Here is a 19,644-nt window from a genome sequence, read left to right on the forward strand (position 1 = left end):
ACAACAGAATAATGTTGATACATTAGAGCATTATGGTTGGCTTCAAAAAAAAACTATTATTAATAATTTCAGAACATAAAATGACTAAATGTTTAACTAAGCAGCATACTTTTTTAGATTAAAAAAAAGTCAAAAAATAAATTTGTTTTTTTTCTCAATATTTTTCATCTTTTTATCTTATAATAAAAATTTCAGGTGCTAATTGCTCAAAGCTTGTTAATCATCTTTCATTGATATAATCAAAAAAACAAAAAACTTTTGTTAACAAAATACAACTCTATTATTGGTTATATATACATATGCAAAATATACAAAAGTTGTATATTGGGGATATTATAAAAAATATAAATATTTTCATTCAACATATTAATTCTTTTTATATATTGATACAGAATATGCATGGGCTCTAACAATATTTGTTGTAACATTTTGTGGTACATGTATTTTGATACGGAAATTTTGAAAACACGCTAAAGATGAAGCTCTTTAAATATTTTAAGTAAAATTTAGTCCAAATAAACTAATTATTTAAACCTTTTGCTGAGTACTTCTAAAAACACATCTCTCATTTTTGATCTGAATTTTTCATACCATTGTAAAATAGCTTCACGCCTTTTAACTTTTTCAACATGTGGCATTTTACTTTCTAATTCTATAATTGACAATAATTCAGACCAGTCATGTACATACATTACAGGGGCATTATATTTTTTAAGTAAACGGAATGGTGCACCATGTTTATCACTGCTAAAATCTTTTGAACACTGACCATGAGTCATTACATCTTCAATGATAGGAACACTTCCATAGGACATAGCTTCATAAATACGGTATGATTCTGAGTTAAAACCAACTGGACACAAAGTTAGATCACTCTGCTTTAATACTTTGTGGTAAAGTTCAAATGTTTCCTTAGTTTCTGCAGGTAACCATGAATAACGAACTTTAGTGTAACATAAAGTTTTTAAACGACCAACAGTTAATATATTAAAAAGTTTTGATCGAGAAGATAAGCTATGGTTACTATAAATAGTACCCAAAAAGTTACAAAAATACATTCTTTGAGAGTGTAAGTCTACTTCATTTCTTTTTATAAGTGGAAACTTTCTATAAGTTGCAACACCCAATGGCCATTGATAATAAAAATAAGGAGGATAAGATAAATTAATGTCATAAACAATAAAAACAAATTTTATTTTAAGAGCCTGCTTACATAAATCAATTAACCAACTATTATTACATTGTTCATTGCCAAGCATAATAATTCCTAGATTTTGAAGCAAAGGAAACAATTTTTTATTAAGCAGGGAATTAAGCCATGTCAAACTTGCGTTGATTTTTTTTTCTTCTCTTCCATTAAGTATAACAACTAAGTCTTTTATGTCTTTAGGAGCTGTTTCTGGAAGCAATGCAGGTCCAGTAAAATAAACTAACTTAACACTATTAATATGAATAATACCTTCATCCCACATATATTTATTACTACGTTGCACTACACCTTCTATAATGTGCGTCCAGAAATATTCTGAAATAGCAGCTTTTCCCCAAACATATACTTGTTTTTGCTTATGTATACCAGAATTTTTTAGATTTATAGAAACATGGTTATTCAATATTTCTTGAGTTTTGAATTTAAAAAAACGCCATATAAGGAAATTAGAAATAACAATGGTACAAACCAAACATAAAATCTTTTTTATAAACTTCATTTTTTTGTTTTATTCTAGAAACAAAGATAACAATTATCAAACAACTTAAAATGAATAGCATAATATAACAGTCCTAATATATATAAACATTATATAACATATATCCAAATAATAAAAATAATATATCACATATAATATGTTATGTTACAATATGCTTTTAAAAATACTATTTATAAAGTACTATATATTCTTTAAACAATGTGCTTCAGTTAGCAAATGAATTAAGTTCAGTCAATACATGTAAACAATAAACCATGCTTAAATTTTTTATTAAAATAAACAGCAATCTTTATAAGCAGACAGATTAACATATTAAAGGGAAAATCACTACAAAAAAATGATTAAAAAAATGAATTACATGAATTGAATTACTCTTACTTAAATAAAAAAAAAACTAGTGTTCCAGTAGGGGTGTAGTGGCAGAGTGCTTGCCTTGTAAGCAAGAAGTTCTGAGTTTGATCCTTAACACATCCCTGGTATTACTGCGTTCAACTTGTTTCTCCGCCCAGCAGCCTTGTTTGTCAAGGTTTGTGTTTCAGAGTTATAAAGGTGAGAGAGGTTTGTAACCACAATTATAGTAGCCTCCTTGACTGTAGTGGCCTTCTTGGTCTTGGGGAGGTGAATTAACATTAAAAATAAATAAACAAAAATAAAATTGTTTTTGTCTTTGCTCAAAGCTTGTCTGCTTTGTTATTATTTGTTATTATACTTTGTTATTGGTTTCTAGTATGTAATAATTACCTATTATCTAGGTATCGATGTATCTAGGTATCGATGTAATAATAATATTACCTATTATCTAGGTATCGATGTAATAATAATATTACCTATTATCTAGGTATCGATGTAATAATAATATTACCTATTATCTAGGTATCGATGTAATAATAATATTACCTATTATCTAGGTATCGATGTAATAATAATATTACCTATTATCTAGGTATCGATGTAATAATAACATTACCTATTATCTAGGTATCGATGTATCTAGGTATCGATGTATCTAGGTATCGATGTATCTAGGTATCGATGTATCTAGGTATCGATGTATCTAGGTATCGATATATCTAGGTATCGATGTAATAATAATATTATGCGCATACAGAAATGATGATGATCTAATGCAAACAATTCATACACGCTTTCGTGTTTAAAACGTTTTTCGTGTATAACCTCATTTAAAACAAAATAAATGTCACTTTTTTTTTTAATAAATATAAGAACATAGTAAAAAAATAAGTAATTTTTTTTAATAAAAAAAAAAATATAAGAATAAAATAAAAAAATAAGAAAAAGATAAAAGAAACCAAAAATATGAATAAAATATAAATAATTTTTATATAAAATATAAATCTATGAAAAAGTTTTTTGACAATAAATTTTATTTCACTAGTATTGTTCACAAGATTTCTAGGTTTTTACTTCTTTTTAAAAACTTATTAAAAGTTTTTACATTTTAAAATTTTATATCTAGTTTTGTTGTTATAAGCTTTATTTATACAGGCTTGGACAAGAATGGCGTGCAATTGTGCGCTATTGCTGACCAAGCAAATGATTTTATTTTTTGACAACTTGACCACGACTGTTTAGATGTTTAAATGATTTATAAACATTTCAGAAATGCGCTGAAAAAAAAATGCTAGCTTAACTTAAACTAGGAAGAAAATTATAAAAAAAAATAATGAAAAAAAAAGACAAAACGAAAAAGAAAATATGTAAGCACAAAAAAAAACTCAAAGCAAAAATTACTTTTTTATACATTTGTAAATCAGTTTAAAATAAATTTCTTCAAAATTTTTCTTTGGAAACACTTAATTAAAGTTACGTAAAACGCTTTCATAAATTACTTCTAATGATTGTTTAATGAATTAATAAATTTTATTTAAATTATTAAAAACTGTTGTATATATATTTTTTAAACTGTATAAACATTTATTTTTTCCAAAAAGTTGCAGAAAAAATTGTTTAAAAAAATTACCATAGTATATTTAAAATGGTAATTTTTAATCATTTTATGCTCTGATTAGTTAGTCAAGTTAAAAAAAAATGTTTCAAACAAGTCTTCGTAAAAATAGAAACAAAAAAAATAGAGTAACTAAAATATTCCATTGCAACAGAAGATTTAATTTAACTTATTTAACTTTCAAAAGATTTTTAGAAAGACATGGGAAAAAGTTTCAAACACTTCAATTTAAAAAAGTGTCGCATAATTAGATCTAAAAAATCTAATAATTCAATCTACAAATAAAACAAAAAGCGGTAAGAATTTTAAAATAACTTACTGAGGCCTAAATTGTTTTCAACCAATAGAGTGTTTTTGGTTTTTGACCAATTAATGAGACTTTTGTTTTCAACCAATTGACAATGAAAACCTTACTAAGTTTTTTTTTCCAACCTTTTCTAGAGATTTTTATTTTCAAATAATATCAGATAATTTAATTTTCAAATAATGAATTTTATTTCCATCTACTTTTAAACAAGTGATTTTTATTTCAATCAACAAAAAACAAAATTTTATTTTTAAACATTTTAAAAAGAGTTTTAGTTTTGGTATATTTAACATAAAAAATTGAAACTTGGCCCTATAAAAATCACCAAAAACATACAAAATACATACCACAATAAACATAGTCGATAAGTCTACAGAAAAATTGTTCAATCAAAAATACACTCGGCTGAAAATAGGATAGATCAAAAAATAATTTTATAAATAGTGGTAATATTTTATATAGTTATCAAATCAATTAAGAAGAAAATTAATCAAAAATACAGTCTGCTGAAAATCGATTAACATATCATATCAATCAATTAACATATCATATCAATCAATTAACATATCATATCAATCGATATAACATATCATATCAATCGATTAACATATCATACCAATCAATTAACATATCATATCAATCTATTAATCTATTACCAGTATGTTCAAAAACTAGTATGTTCATGGATTAATTTGACGTAGTAAAAGCTAAAATTGTCTAAAAAAAAGTTAAAAACCAAAAATGTCATTTTCAACAATTTTAGAAAGTTACAAAATAGAATCAGCGTAACATCAAGTTGAAAATCAAGTTTTGCATCTTTCTAATCTTTTGTATTAAACAAAATAAAAACACTTTAATTATGCACTTTGTTCCTATTTCATTCAATTTTTAGACAAACATGATTAACTAAAGAAACAATTATATATCAAATAATGGCAAAGTGATAAATAGTAAATTAAAAATAAAAATTTTTTTTATCAAATTAAACTTCAACTACTACTAATATATACTTTATATTATGTTGTATAATGTTTTTATTTTTAACTTCTCAAGAATTAACATTAAAAACTAAAAGAATTGACATTAAAAACTTTCTGATGACAATTAAGGTTTTTTTATAACTTTTCTTAAAAAACTTCATACTTTTTGAACAAATAAATTGCAAAAATATCAATTTAAAATATAAGATAAATAATCTATGATGGAGGGACATGTTTTATGTAATGAATTAGTTAGCAGACAAATTAGAAAAAAACTTTAAGAAAAGTTGAAATAAAAAACTATTTTACATTCATTTGAAACTAAATTTTACATTCAATGTTTTACTATTTTACATTCCTTCAAAACTATTAAAATTATAAAAATTATATTAGTCTATAAAAAAGACTAATTATTAGTCCATAAAATATTAAAATTATAAATCTATTAAAATTAGAAATTTTTTTAATAAAACAATTTGTTTCATAAACAAATTTGCAGTTGACGTTTTCTTTACAACCTAATATTTTCAGAATGTCACATAAGCGATGTTAAAAGATAATTTAAATATTCCAAAAAAATAAGTTTTCACCTAACTGAAGGCTTTCAATGTTTACATTTTACAAAAAAGTTTTTGCTTAACTGAACGCTTTCAACATTTATGAAAAAAGAAAGCTGCATAACGCTTCTAAACAAGGCCAAAGAATATTTTTCAAAGAATTATTTTTTCCGCAAATTTAGTTCCATTACTTTATCTCTAATTTCTTAAACAAAATTTGTAAAAAAATAAAAATAAATGAGTACTTTTGTTTAAACGATAAAACTTTTTACTTTTTATTTAAAAAGTATTTTATTAAATGCAGAAAAAAAACATTGGCAGTGTGACTTTAAAAATAAAGTTTTATTATTTTAGATTACTTTTCTATTTATAGAATTCTTAAATTTAAAAAAAAAAAAAAAACTAGAACCACCAATAAAAATCAATAGTCACCCTTTTGGGCTACTTAATTGCATCAAGGAAATATTTTTAGTCGCCCTTAACAAAATTTTCGTTGTCTGGTACTGGCGGGCAACATAAGTGTAAACCTCTGATGTATTTGCTACATCAACTGAGGTTTTTTGGGTTGGTAACAAAAACCGTACATTTCACATGACAATTCTCTAAACCATGTATTATATTTTACCTAAAATAATAGTTTTGTTAGAAGTATTTTATTGACCCACATTTATTGTGCACCACATAACAAAACATCAAAGGCTGCATGAATGGAATGAATAGCATTAAAGGCTGCAATAATGGAAGTATTAATAAATACCTTTTCTTTATTATTTTAACAAGCATTTGTCTGGTCACATTTAATGTATCCACATTTGTCTTAGAAATATATTATACATAAGAAACGTTTCTTGTAGATTAAACTTTTTCAATGATTTAAACAATATCTGCATATTAAGGAATTTCAAAACAATGTTAAATCTGGCCAAATAAACAATATTGTTTAAGAAAGAGATGAGAACTTCATGCTTAAATGTTTTTCCATAGTGCTCTGTGATCAGATTGTTAAGTCTGCTTGGAGCACTTTAATAACTAAAAATACAAAAAAATCATGGGAGTCTCAAAAATTTAAAGGACTTATGAGACTTTAGACAGGAAAAAATTTTTGAATATATATATATATATATATATATATATATATATATATATATATATATATATATATATATATATATATATATATATATATATATATATATATATATATATATATATATATATATATATATATATATATTCAAAAATTTTCACCGCAATTATGAAATAACTTTTTTTTGATAAAAAAAAACAGATAGTTAAACAAATTTTTTCAACTTTTCTTTTTTAATTTAAATTTATTTCGTTATATTTAAATTAAATTTATTATTAATAAATTTAAATTCAACTTATTAAAATTTTCAAAAATTTAAATTTTTAAAAAACTCGCTTTGTTCTAAACTATTTTTAAAACTGTTAAGACTTTTAAATTATGTTAAAGAAAATTTTTTTAAATAAATTTAATTCACCTGATAAACAAATTCTTTTTAATAAATTTAAAACACCTGGCAAGTCTTGTTTAACCAATTTTTTTGGAATCATATGATCTAATTATCCATGCTATGGAGTCACGTTATGTGTTGTAGTTTTGCTTGATGCCATCAAAGCGTTTGATAAAGTCAATCACTTGCTACATCTTCACTAACCTTGTGCAAAGCGCTCCCTTCATAAGCGATCCCTTCAATAAGTTCGATCCCCACCACATCCCTGGTAGTACTGCGCTCAACTTGTTTTTCTGCACAGCGGCCTTGTTTGTCAAGGTTCATGTTTCGGAGTTGTAGAGTTAAGAGAGGGTTAAAACCACTATTAAGTAGCCTCCTCATCTGTAGTGGCCTTCTCGACCTTGCAGAGGTGAATAACAAAAAAAAAAAAGGAATGTATCTGCCAGTGAATAAATGTACTTCTATCCAATTGATAACAATGAATTATTATAGAAGATTCAAAATTGGACTGCTCCTCAGTGGTGTGCGTCAGAGTTTCTGTATTGGATCACTGTTCCTCATTTTTATTAATGATACGCCTCGATTGCTCAATCACCATTGCAAACTTTAAGCTGAAGACACCAAACTTACTTCAATTATTAAAGAATTCTATGAATTGCAGTGATTACAAACTGACATCAATAGAGTAGTTGATTGGACTGGCACATGATCAACAAGCTTCAATCTAGAAAAATGCTAGTACATGATTTTCAACAAGCATTATCGCACACTAAACAAAAAAACTCTAATTGATGTTAAATTCAACGGCCACTGCCTCCACCTAACAATTACTGACAAAAGCTTTGCTCACATTCTTAGAGACTGACACACATTCAAACATAGGACTCTTGAAACGTTCCGCATTTTTTACTTCTCATTTGTAAGGCCTCATTTGGAACATTGCTCACCAGGATAGGAGCCCTTTTCAATTAAATATATAACCACTGCTGTTCAGCTATCGGTATCCAATTACTTGAAAATTAATGATGCCAAACCAATCTTATGCAATATTTCAAGATTTACCACAACATAAGCAAAGTCAAATGGATCGAATCACTATATCTGGCTCCTGCATGTGCACAACCTGGACCAGGCAGTGGTCTTCAGGGTTTTTCCCATTGCAATTTGGCAAAAGGAATCACTAAATGTTACTAGTTAATCATTAAATAATCATTAAATCTTAATAATACGTAGTTTGCAAGACTTTTTTAGGTAATTGTATGGCAGCCGATTGGAGTGCACTACCACCTGATCTATAGCAAGGATATTCAAGCTTCACGGATTTTTCTGTTGTAGATTAAATTTAATAATAATTCAAGTTACTTTTTATGCTTGTTTTACATTTAACTGTTTTGTTTATTTATTTATAGCCACAAATCAATAATTTTTTTTTATCCCGTTACGAAAGTGCTAATATACTAAAGTGCTTAATGCACTTATAAGTATATATAAGTGCATTAAGCACATATAAATATATTGCACGATAAACCCTAATCAAGCCTGTAAGAAGAATTATTTTAAACAATTTTTTTAGTAAACTTTACATAACAAATATTTGAAAAGATGATATATCTTAGTTTTGAAATTGTTTTTTAGTAAAAGTTTTTCTATTATCATCAATTTTTTAGATTGACCATAAAGTGAACCCCGATTAGAAATGAGTATATAAATTAGAAATGAACTAGTTGATGAGTAGTTCGAGCAAATTTAGTTAAAGCCAAAATGTTAAAAAAAATATTTAATAGTTTTTATTTTTTATTCTTAAACCACTAAAAAAAACTGTAAAATAGTATGAAATCGAAAATATATATTGAAGGGGCAAATTAAGCAATCTTGATTGACTAATTTTTATATTTATGGGAGAAATTTTTTTATGAAAAAAGTTTAATCATAATTTAAAACAATGCTGATACAAAGTAACCTAGTCAGACGAATATCTTATTGATAACTGATAAACTTGATTGATAGTTTGTTTAAATTTGTTATAAAAAATCAAAGGTTCTAAAATCGAGAAAAAACAAAGTCGAGAGAAATCGAGAAAAAACTGTCGAAGTCGAGAAAAAATTGGAGTTTTGATAATGCTTTGTTATAAGATATCAAGTTAATAACATTATTTTTTGTATTTATTTTTTTAATATTGTATATTCCAATTTATAATTCATTACAAATTTAAAAAAAAATTACATTTTTTTGTTTCTTAGTAAATAAATATTTTTTTTTATCACAATTCTTTCATGAACAGGTTTTATCTAATAAATGGCTTGAATTCGGGGGATGGCTAGTTCATTTTAAAATTGATTTAGATTTTACACCAGTTGCTTCATATTCTTTTAACTGATCGGTGAAGACCTTGATTTTTTTTTAGCTTTTTAGCTGTTGATTGATTTTGATTCAGAGCTTCTTGAATTTCGGCAAAAAAGGGTGTCGATTGTGATGGTTCTTCTTGTTTGCTTTTAGCGTGATCAACTAATTTTGGAGGGAGACTATTCTCTTTTATTGCAAATATTTGATTAAATAATTTTGCAGCGGAAATTTTGATATCTTTTTTCAAATCGTTAAAAAATGTGTTTTTATTTTTTTTTAAATCGGATCCTAAAATAATGTTTTTACGATTTTCGTATCTGGAGATTAACGCCTCTGCAAATTTAGAACTGATGCCAGTTTCAACATCTTCAGTTAGTTAAGTAACCTTTCCATAATAATGTCACACTCCAAAATTGTTGTATTTTGTTTTTCCAAGCAAACTGCAGCAGCAATGACTTCCAATAAATCAGACAGCAATTTTAACAAATCCATGTCAATGTCATTTAAGATGTTTAGGCAGTTTAGTTCCTTGAGTGTTTTTTTTACTCTTTTAAGCTGTAAAAAAAAACGCATTTAAAAGTTTTTTATTATCTCAAAAATGCTGTTTCATCTAGTGCGGTTGTCAAGTAGCAGTTCTTTGTCATGTAAAGATCCATAAATTTCATGTATATTTTTTTAAGAACTTCATATCAAAGTAATGAATATTTCAAGAACTTAATTAGTATTAGAAATTCTTTAGACTTTTTTCGATATTTTTATCATATTCAATCTTTTCTGCTTCAATATCTGATTCAGTTTATTTGCAGCCCACAACTTCGTGACAATCTTTTTTAGTGTATATCAAATAAAAAAAAACTAAAATGAATTAAATAATTCTGGCAGATCTGATGTGGAAACTTAATTATGGTACCCAATTTCAATATCGACCTACATGCGGTAGTGGTGTAGTGGTAAAGCGCTCGCTTCATAAGCGAGAGGTTCCGAGTTCGATTCCCACCACGCCCCTGGTAGTACCGCACTCAACTTGTTTCTCCGCGCAGCGGCCTTGTTCGTCAAGGTTCGTGTTTCGGAGTTATAGAGTTGAGAGAGGGTTATAACCACTATTAAGCAGCCTCCTCATCTGTCGTGGCCTTATCAGCCTTGAGGAGGTGAATAACAAAACAAACAAAAAAAAACATACGCAGTTTTAATTGCAATATCTTCACTATCTAAGCTAAATTCTTTTAACTTTTCCATTATAAAAAATCTTTAAATGTTTTGGAAGAACATGGAGATGGCAATTTCACCTATCCTAAGCAATACGTGAAGTTGTGCTGAACATTTAAATTATAGTATCTTCTACCTTTATTGCTACACCTATAGTCACCTGGTAATTTTCAGATAATTGTTTTTAATTCATTTAGATTAGCTTTGAATTAATTGTATAACTGCTGTTTAAAATGTTTAGTTACACTTACTTTTTAAATAAATTAACTTAATATTTTAATTTTTGATTTTTGTTTGTTTTTAAAATTAAATTATAATATTATAAAATTTTGTGCCAACTGTGACGTCACATTAGGTTGTCACTGAAAAAAATTTTCTAAAGAGAAAAAAAAAACACTTTCATTTTCAAAACAACAACTTGTTGAAATATTGTAAAAAAGCAACGTAGAAAAACAGAAAAATTTAATTATTTTACCAGGAAAAAAAAAAAATTTTCAAAAACTTTGTTGGTGTTCCATCAAAGTTTCTTGATTCCTCTCAAATTTTGAAACTCCGAAAACTTATGAAAAATCCGACAAGACAGAGTACCGAATGGATCTATTGTAAGAAATACTATAAAATAAAACATAAAATAGTTTATTTTATAGTTTGTTAAGTAATTAAAAGTTAAGAACTTCACCCATGAACAATTCCCCCCTCATTAAAAAAAACAAAACAAATTAAATTGCAAGAAAGCAAACATATATAGACGATAATGTTGTGTAAGAATGTTTTAAGAAAAAAGTAGTATAAGTGCAAGTTTTCTAAAATATATATATATTTTTAAACATATCTAAATTTTTATTTTATTTTTATTTTAAATTATTATTTTATTGATAATTTGTTTAATAACAATATTGCTTAACTTAAAGATATTAGAACTTCAAATGACTTTTACTGTGGTTTCAAATTTAAATTAATTACAATGCGGTACTTTGAAACACGCAATTGATGTATTTAACTTTTATATTGAGTAAAGTTACATTAGCTTATTATTAAAATATTGAGTAAAGTTACATTAACTTAGGTTACATATATGTATATATGTGTGTGTGTGTGTGTGTGTGTGTGTGTGTGTGTGTGTGTGTGTGTGTGTGTGTGTGTGTGTGTGTGTGTGTGTGTGTGTGTGTGTGTGTGTGTGTGTGTGTGTGTCTATATATATATGTGTGTGTGTATGTATATATGTATATATCTATATATATGTGTATATATATATATATATATATATATATATATATATATGTATATATATATATATATATATATATATATATATATATATACCCCAAATTTAAAGAAACTTAAAGATTTATTATAATTGCAAAAAACCTTTTTATCAATGTCTTTCCAGAGATCAGGATAATCTTTTAACACCGTACTCATTATTTTATGATCTAAATATTTATAAAGAAAATTAAAATATAGAATATAAAAACCTAATATCCTAAATTCATATTTTACATATGTGTGAGTACATATGCGGTACTTTAAGTTTCATGCCTATACGGCAATCATCAGCCATTGAATATAAAATCAAAAACAAAAAAAACAAGCTAAAAATTATAAAATACTATGATCTTTACGCCGCTAAACCAAAGAAAAAACAAAATATTAGCTAATCACCAGTGTCAAAAAAAGATAAGAGAAATTTATTCTTGTGCCTGCATTTTGAAATCAACTCAATTCGTTTATTTAACAAGTCTTCACCTTTATATGTTAAAATAAATAATTTTTTGTATAAGCAAACATTGCAAATTTTTGATGAAGAGTTATAAGGATTGCAATGTTTCACAATTTTCCATTTAATTGAGGGTGTAAACATTTTGTCTTTTATGTCCCAAATTTCTTTAGACAACTCAGTATCATTTTTATATTTATTGATGTTAAAAGATTTTAGGTGATAAGCATACCAGATTTGAATGGAGTTTCATGTAAGCCAAAATATACATTTTATTTGTAGTCAGATTCATTTGACGACAAAGTGCTACACAGTTTACAGACGACACAGCTTGATAAACAATGTTCTCCGTCAAGCACTGACTGTTCATGAGGCAAATGGATTTGTTGACACAGTTGCATATTTTTCCCTCATCTTTACCTTGGCTATACAGTGGTGTACACTAGCGGTCGCCCGATGACAAATGCCACCCGAATCTTCTAAAGGGCTACTGGAAATAATACTTGCAGTTTAGTGGCCCGACCGGGTGACTCGATTTTTTTTTCATTATTATTATTTCAATAATTCTATAAGCAAAATTTATGGTTCCAAATTTAAATTAAGCAAAATTTATGCGTCCAAAATTAAAGACTGGCACTAATCAAAGGGGAAGGGGGCAACCAACTTATAAGATACAAGCATTCATTTTCTAGCATGAAACATACATAATTCATTTTCTAATGAATATACAATTAAGGCCATTAGACCTTTATTGCATTTTTTCATGCTTTAACCATAAGGTTCAAATTTTGATAGTGACTATCAAAAATGTGTGCCAGATTTTGCAGTAAATATACAATGTAATGGTCTTAAAAGTGAATTAACAAAAGTTAATTATATTACTAAAAGTTGGTTGCCCCCTTCCCCCTTTGATTGGTGCCACCGCAAAACCCCTCCCTCCCTCCCCCTCACCTTAGTGAGTGGGGGGGGGGTCCAGACCACTGATTACCTATAATAAAATAGAATTTAAAGAAATAATGGTGTCATTTTGAAATAAACTTAGATATTAAGTATCTATATTTCTAAATTAATTTAGAGACCTTTATTTGAACAATAATGAAGGTCTCTAAAAAGTTACTGCCCCCTTTATTTGTGCCTCTGTCTTCTATAAAGACCAGATCAAGGAGAGGACAACCAAGCATATCTTTCCTATTATTAAGAAATGACGTATAATAAGTTGCACCCTTTACATAGGCCAGTTGGCAGATTAGAGGGGCACTGGTTTCTAGTAACACATACAACCGTTGGTGATTGAAAAATAGGGTTATTTAAAAATGCTGGCATTTTTGGTGTGGATTCGACAAGTTTATGTTTGCATTTTCAGATAGTTGAGTCTAATGGTCTTATATGCTGTTAATCTTAGATCAAAACAAAGCGTTAGAAAAATTTCAAAGCATCTCAAAATGGCTGAAAATTAAACTTTTTAGGCGAGTGGACATTTTGCTTTTAGATATATTTAAGTTCTAAACTGCAACAAGCTACCTATATTTTGCCCATTTATTGCAGACAGTAGTAGCTAATCAGAAAACTTATCTGTAATAACTTGTGGATGAATAGAATAATGCTACAGTTAGTTTCATTTTGGCATATTTAAGCAATTTTATGATTTTTTCCAAAGTTGAGGAGGTCATAATTTTTTTCTTATTTAACACAAGTTAATAAAAACCACTTTTTTAAAGAGAGAACTACCCAGAAAATAATTCTAGAAAAAACGAGACACTTGTTGAAAGTGAGAAAAAAGTTATACAGCTCTAAAGTAGTCTGTTTGACCACTTGTAAATCAAGTGGGCCACTATGTCATGTTTCTAAGGTTATAATTTCTGAACCGTTGTTCTTGGAAGTCTGAAATTTCAAATTTAACCTATCTACATAATGCACATAACAATATGTAAAAATCAGGAAAATCAGATATGGTGACCCACAGACGATTGGTTGAAATATAATGATTTGACCCATATCTTTTCCTCAAATAATTGACATGACAATGAAAGATCAGAGAAGAACAGAAGAGGTTAAGAAAGAAGATGTAGCCTTCTACGAAGACCAGAGATCTAAAAGGAATATGACCATGCCTGTAAGCAAGATAAAGAATTTGAAACTAGGGCTCTGCGAAGAAGTAGAGATTTAAAAGAGTTAAGCAGTTGAATGGTCAGAAAAACACAAAGGCTCAAATAGAGAAAAGGACTGTGGAAATATTTAACATATTACAGGAGTCAACAGACAAGAAAAGCACAGACAAAGCTTTGGATGGACAAATCGAATTTGAAGATGTTAGCCAATTTGAAAGTTCCATTTTATTTAGTCCATTTTCATGCGAAACTTGTTAGACAGCTGGAAGAAGAAAATGATCTGACAGTTACCTGTGAGAGAATTGCAATTAATGTAACCAGTCCAGATTTGGAATGTAGAGATGATTTTTTGCTTGGCATAGTGCAGGCAAAAAATTCAACTGGGTTCGAGCAGGCGCATTTAATCCTCAATTTCTTGGAATGCTATGACAAGTATATTGTCGACAATATCATTGGTGTTTGCTGCAACACAACTGCATCCAACACAAGAAAATTTGCAGGAGCAGTTACAATCCTATAAATGATCCTTAATACAAGTCTTGTCTGGTGCATGTGTCGTCGCTATATTATTGAAGTACATATTAAACATTTGATGACTGCACTGACTGGCGCCAAGACCAAGTCTCAGAGTAGAGAAATTTATGTGTGCTTACAGAAGGCTTGGTCAAAGATTGTTGACAAGATAGACACATCATCAGATAATCTGGCTAAATTTAACTGGACTTCTTTAGAGATTGGATCACCTATCTATAATATAGCCAAGGCAGCATTAAAATTTGGGGAAACTGCACTAAATGAAAATATTTTCAAGTGAGGAGACTAAAAAATCTTTGTCAGTTACTTGTTTACTACCTAGGTGGTCATGTTCCTGCTCTAAAATTTCATAAGCCAGGACCTTGGCATGAAGCAAGGTTTTTGGCAGATGCAATTTATTTGCTTACATTACAAATGACAAAGGACATCTCAAACATCATGAATGAAAAAGAGAAGAAGATGGTTCAGACAGCTTCTTTATTTTATTACTGTACTTGGTTTTTCATAGGCTCTCTGAGTATTAAAGCACCAGCTAATGATTTAGCGGCATTCAAAGACATATTTGATTTAAGTAAAGAATATCCTGAGTTTTCGCGATCAATACTGAAAAGCATGCAAAATCAACCTGGTATTTAAGTCAGCAGCTTGTTGTTGAAATGGCTTTAGTGGATGATGATGTTAAAAAAAGACAAGACGAATATACTCCAAAAATTCTTACAGTTCCCAGTTCCTGAAGAGTTCATGAAAGGTAAACCTAAAATGCCTGTAATCACACCGTCTACAACACTATCAAATTTAGTTGGTGATCAGAGCTGGATTTTGTTTTGCCTAGCCCAGGTTACCCATGACCAGGTTGAGTTAGCTGCACAAGGGGACTTTATTAAATTTTAAAGTTGTCTAAAACTACTGTTTAACACGACTTTAAATTTTTTGTTAAAAATATGAAAGTCACCAATGATTGTGCAGAAAGAAATATAAAACTAATCCAAGACTTTATTATGTCATACCGAAATGAAGAAATGAAGCAGAATATCTTGTTGGTTGCAAAAAACCACAGAAAAATGTTGAATACAAATTTGACTAAAACCCAACTAAATCAGATTTGAAGTGCTTGTGATAATTGTTCAACATTTCTTTCCATGATTCTTCAACATATGCAACATATATTTCACATAAATTTCATTATAATAAAAGTTTAACATAATTTTTTTTCTAATATTTACAAAGTAAAAATAATTATCGTAAAAATAAGAAAAAATCATAAAATTTCGAAAATTTGAAGTTTTACACCACACTTATAACTGTTTAAATTTAAAACTTCTTTATTTATAACTGTTTAAATTTAAAACTGTTTATATTTAAAACATTTGGTCATAATATACCGAAAACGATGTGAAGTCGAAACTTTAGGGCATATTTTAAATACTAAAAATGACACACATGGATGTAATTAACAGCGATTTTAGTAAGCTTTTAGTTTTAAGGATTTATTTTTTTTAGTATCTTGAGTTTTTGAGTATTTTATGAGTTACTAATTTTTTTTTTGAAAATTTAGAAAAATAAACTTAACAACTTACGTTTCAATGTTTCCGTAACCAAAGCAAACAACAATTTCTTATTTTGAAAACGACTTGAAAAGCAAAGGCTTTTTATTGAAGCTTCTTTCTTGAGGGCTTTTTCAACAACATCTGATGCTGCATTGTATAATTTTATGATACTCATTTTCTATTTTTTTCTGAAAATATCAAAAAAGAAAAAACCAAGCTATCAATATAATTATCAAACCATTATTGTATTGTTTTCTTTTATTAAAATTTTTTTTAAAACTTAAATAAATAAATTTGTTATTCATATTTTTTTACAAATGTGAATATAATTAATTTTGAGAAGAAAAAAAACTTCACATAAGTTAAAATTTAACTCAATATAAGTTCAAATTTAATCTTTCTAAAATTCAATGCATTTTTTTTTATCTTGTTTGTATTAAATAATTGAAATAGCTTAAACTATTTGGGGACATTTTATTTTTGTATTTAAAATTTTATTGTTTTAACACTTGTTTCAATTTTGGTTTAATTCTGCTTATCTCTCTGCTTTTGAATTATTGGAAAACACTTTGAACTTCAGAACTGCTATAAAGTATGTATCTAATTGCACAGGTCAAAAAAAAGAATTTTTTTGTCAAACAAGCAACACATTTTTTGTAGAGCATTTCTCATTTTGATTTCAAATATGTAATTTTCACCATCATGTCAAGTTGTAATGATATTTGGTTCAAATCTTTAGTATTTAGGGTAAAATCACTAATATTGCCCCAAAAAAAATTATTCAAAAGTATGTCAACCTGGATCTCAAAAGAAACATATTTTCATAGAGATTTTTAATTACTTTTTTCAAACCAACACATAATATATTAATAAATTTTACATTTTTTTTTATTCAATCGCTTGTTTGCAACAGTTTTAATTGAAAATGATTAAATAATTTTTATCTGTTTTAGTTAGAAAAATATCTGTTACCATGTTATCTAAAACATAATAGGAATGGTTGTGAATTCAAATAATGCCCAGCAAATATAACTTTTTTTTTTTTTTTTGAAAAGTCTTCCAGAAATATTTCAATTAACTGCTCATCAAATGTTTCCAAAATGATTAGAAGATTTTTTGAAATAGTTTATTAAAAAAATTATTTTTTTTAATAATGAGTAAAATAATTAAAAAATGTTAAAAAAAAATATGTGAGAAATAAAAAGGAATCAAGAATTCAAAGTTTACTTTTAGAAAGTATAAAATTTACATATCATAATATTACTGTAACAATAAACTAAATAATAACTCAAATAATTATATCTTAAATTATTTACTCATATACATGTATTGATAAACAGTATATGGGTAATTAATTTAAGTATTACAAGGTACTCAAGGACATAAAATAGACTTAGATAATAGAGCAAGGGGTAAGAAAATGGTGAGCATCATAAAGAGAGGCAACCTTAGCAAATGCTAACTTTGGAATAAATTATATATACTTTCCAGGAGAGGTCAGTATTTATAAATAATCTAAGAAAATGTAAAATAGAGCACTAAGTAAGAATGTGCAACTAAAATGATTTTACTTTTAATAATTGAAAGGAAAAACTAAATTTTTTTAATATAAATGATATAATACTTTTATGCTTTGAGAAATATTTAAATTTATCCTGAGAAAAAAGCTTTAGATTATTAGCCAAATTATAAAATCACTTACTTATAATTATATATACATATATATATATATATTATATATATATATATATATATATATATATATATATATATATATATATATATATATATATATATATATATATATATATATATATATATATATATATATATATAGTATATATATATATATATATATATATATATATATATATATATATAATATACATATATATATATATATATATATATATGTATATAATATACATATATATATATATATGTATATTAAATACATATATATATATATATATATATATATATATATATATATACTATATACTATATATATATATATATATATATATATATATATATATATATATATATATATATATATATATATATATATATACTATATATATATATATATATATATATATATATATATATATATATATATATATATAATATATATACTATATATATATATATATATATATAGTATATATATATATATATATATATATATATATATATATATATATATATATATATATATATATATATATATATATATAGTATATATATATATATATATATATATATATATATATATAATATATATATATATATATATATATATATATATATATATATATATATATATATATATATATATATATATAATTAATTAGTAAAAAACAAAAAACATAAGTGTTTTTTTAATTAATTATTGCTCTGTTCTTTAAGAACATTGAGCACTCTATTTGTAAAATACACTAACATAATTTACATATATATATATATATATATATATATATATATATATATATATATATATATATATATATATATATATATATATATATATATATATATATATATATATATATATATATATATATATATATATATATATATATGTATATAATATACATATATATATATATATATATATATATATATATATATATATATATATATATATATATATATATATATATATATATATATATATATAATTTATGTTTTATATATAATTACTTTTCGTAATTTTTTTTAAAGGTTTTAAAAAACAATCCTTAAAGAGTTGTTAAAAGATTTGCCATAAGACTTATAATAAAAGATTTAGATAAATGTTCAAATAATAATTCATTAACTTAAGTTTTTTGATTGAAATTTACTTTATATAAAGTTTTAAACTTTATTTGATTTTTGGAATTTCAAAATGTTTACTTTATTTGAACTTTAATTCATTTGAATTTAATAAAAATTTTGTAGAAACGATCACTTGTAACCAATTAAATCGCATGAATACAATAAATATAGAAAAAATATTTTCTATATTTATTATAGTTTTAACCATAACATTGCAAATGGCATTTGCAAATGACATCTCTAATGTGGCGGTAAAAAGCCGCCTTTTAAAGATAATATTTTTGGGTTCGGTGTCTTTATAGCGAAACTTTTAAGAGCGAAAATTTTAAAAGCGAAGGTCGGCAAAGCGAAAAAGTTAAAAGCGAATGGGATGGG

General features: G+C 25.9%; 2 protein-coding genes across 2 annotated transcripts in view; both read right to left on the reverse strand.

The window, feature by feature from the left end:
• The window catches only part of LOC124806720 (28S rRNA (cytosine-C(5))-methyltransferase), a 42,312-nt gene extending 25,657 nt beyond the window's left edge, over positions 1–16,655 (reverse strand). The window contains exons 1-2 of the mRNA XM_065800784.1: positions 16,480–16,655; positions 11,912–11,976 (exon numbers count right to left, since the gene is read on the reverse strand). Of these exons, the coding sequence (XP_065656856.1) occupies positions 11,912–11,976; positions 16,480–16,624 (210 nt within the window). The 5' untranslated portion in view covers positions 16,625–16,655. The remainder of the gene's footprint in view (positions 1–11,911; positions 11,977–16,479) is intronic.
• Positions 404–1,719, reverse strand: LOC101235002 (ribitol-5-phosphate xylosyltransferase 1). The gene has a single exon (XM_065800785.1). It carries the CDS (start codon positions 1,707–1,709, stop codon positions 525–527), a length of 1,185 nt encoding a protein of 394 aa, XP_065656857.1. The 5' UTR covers positions 1,710–1,719; the 3' UTR covers positions 404–524.
• Positions 16,656–19,644: the final 2,989 nt, after the last annotated feature.

Source organism: Hydra vulgaris, chromosome 07 (assembly GCF_038396675.1).
Source record: "Hydra vulgaris chromosome 07, alternate assembly HydraT2T_AEP".
NCBI lineage: Eukaryota > Metazoa > Cnidaria > Hydrozoa > Anthoathecata > Hydridae > Hydra > Hydra vulgaris.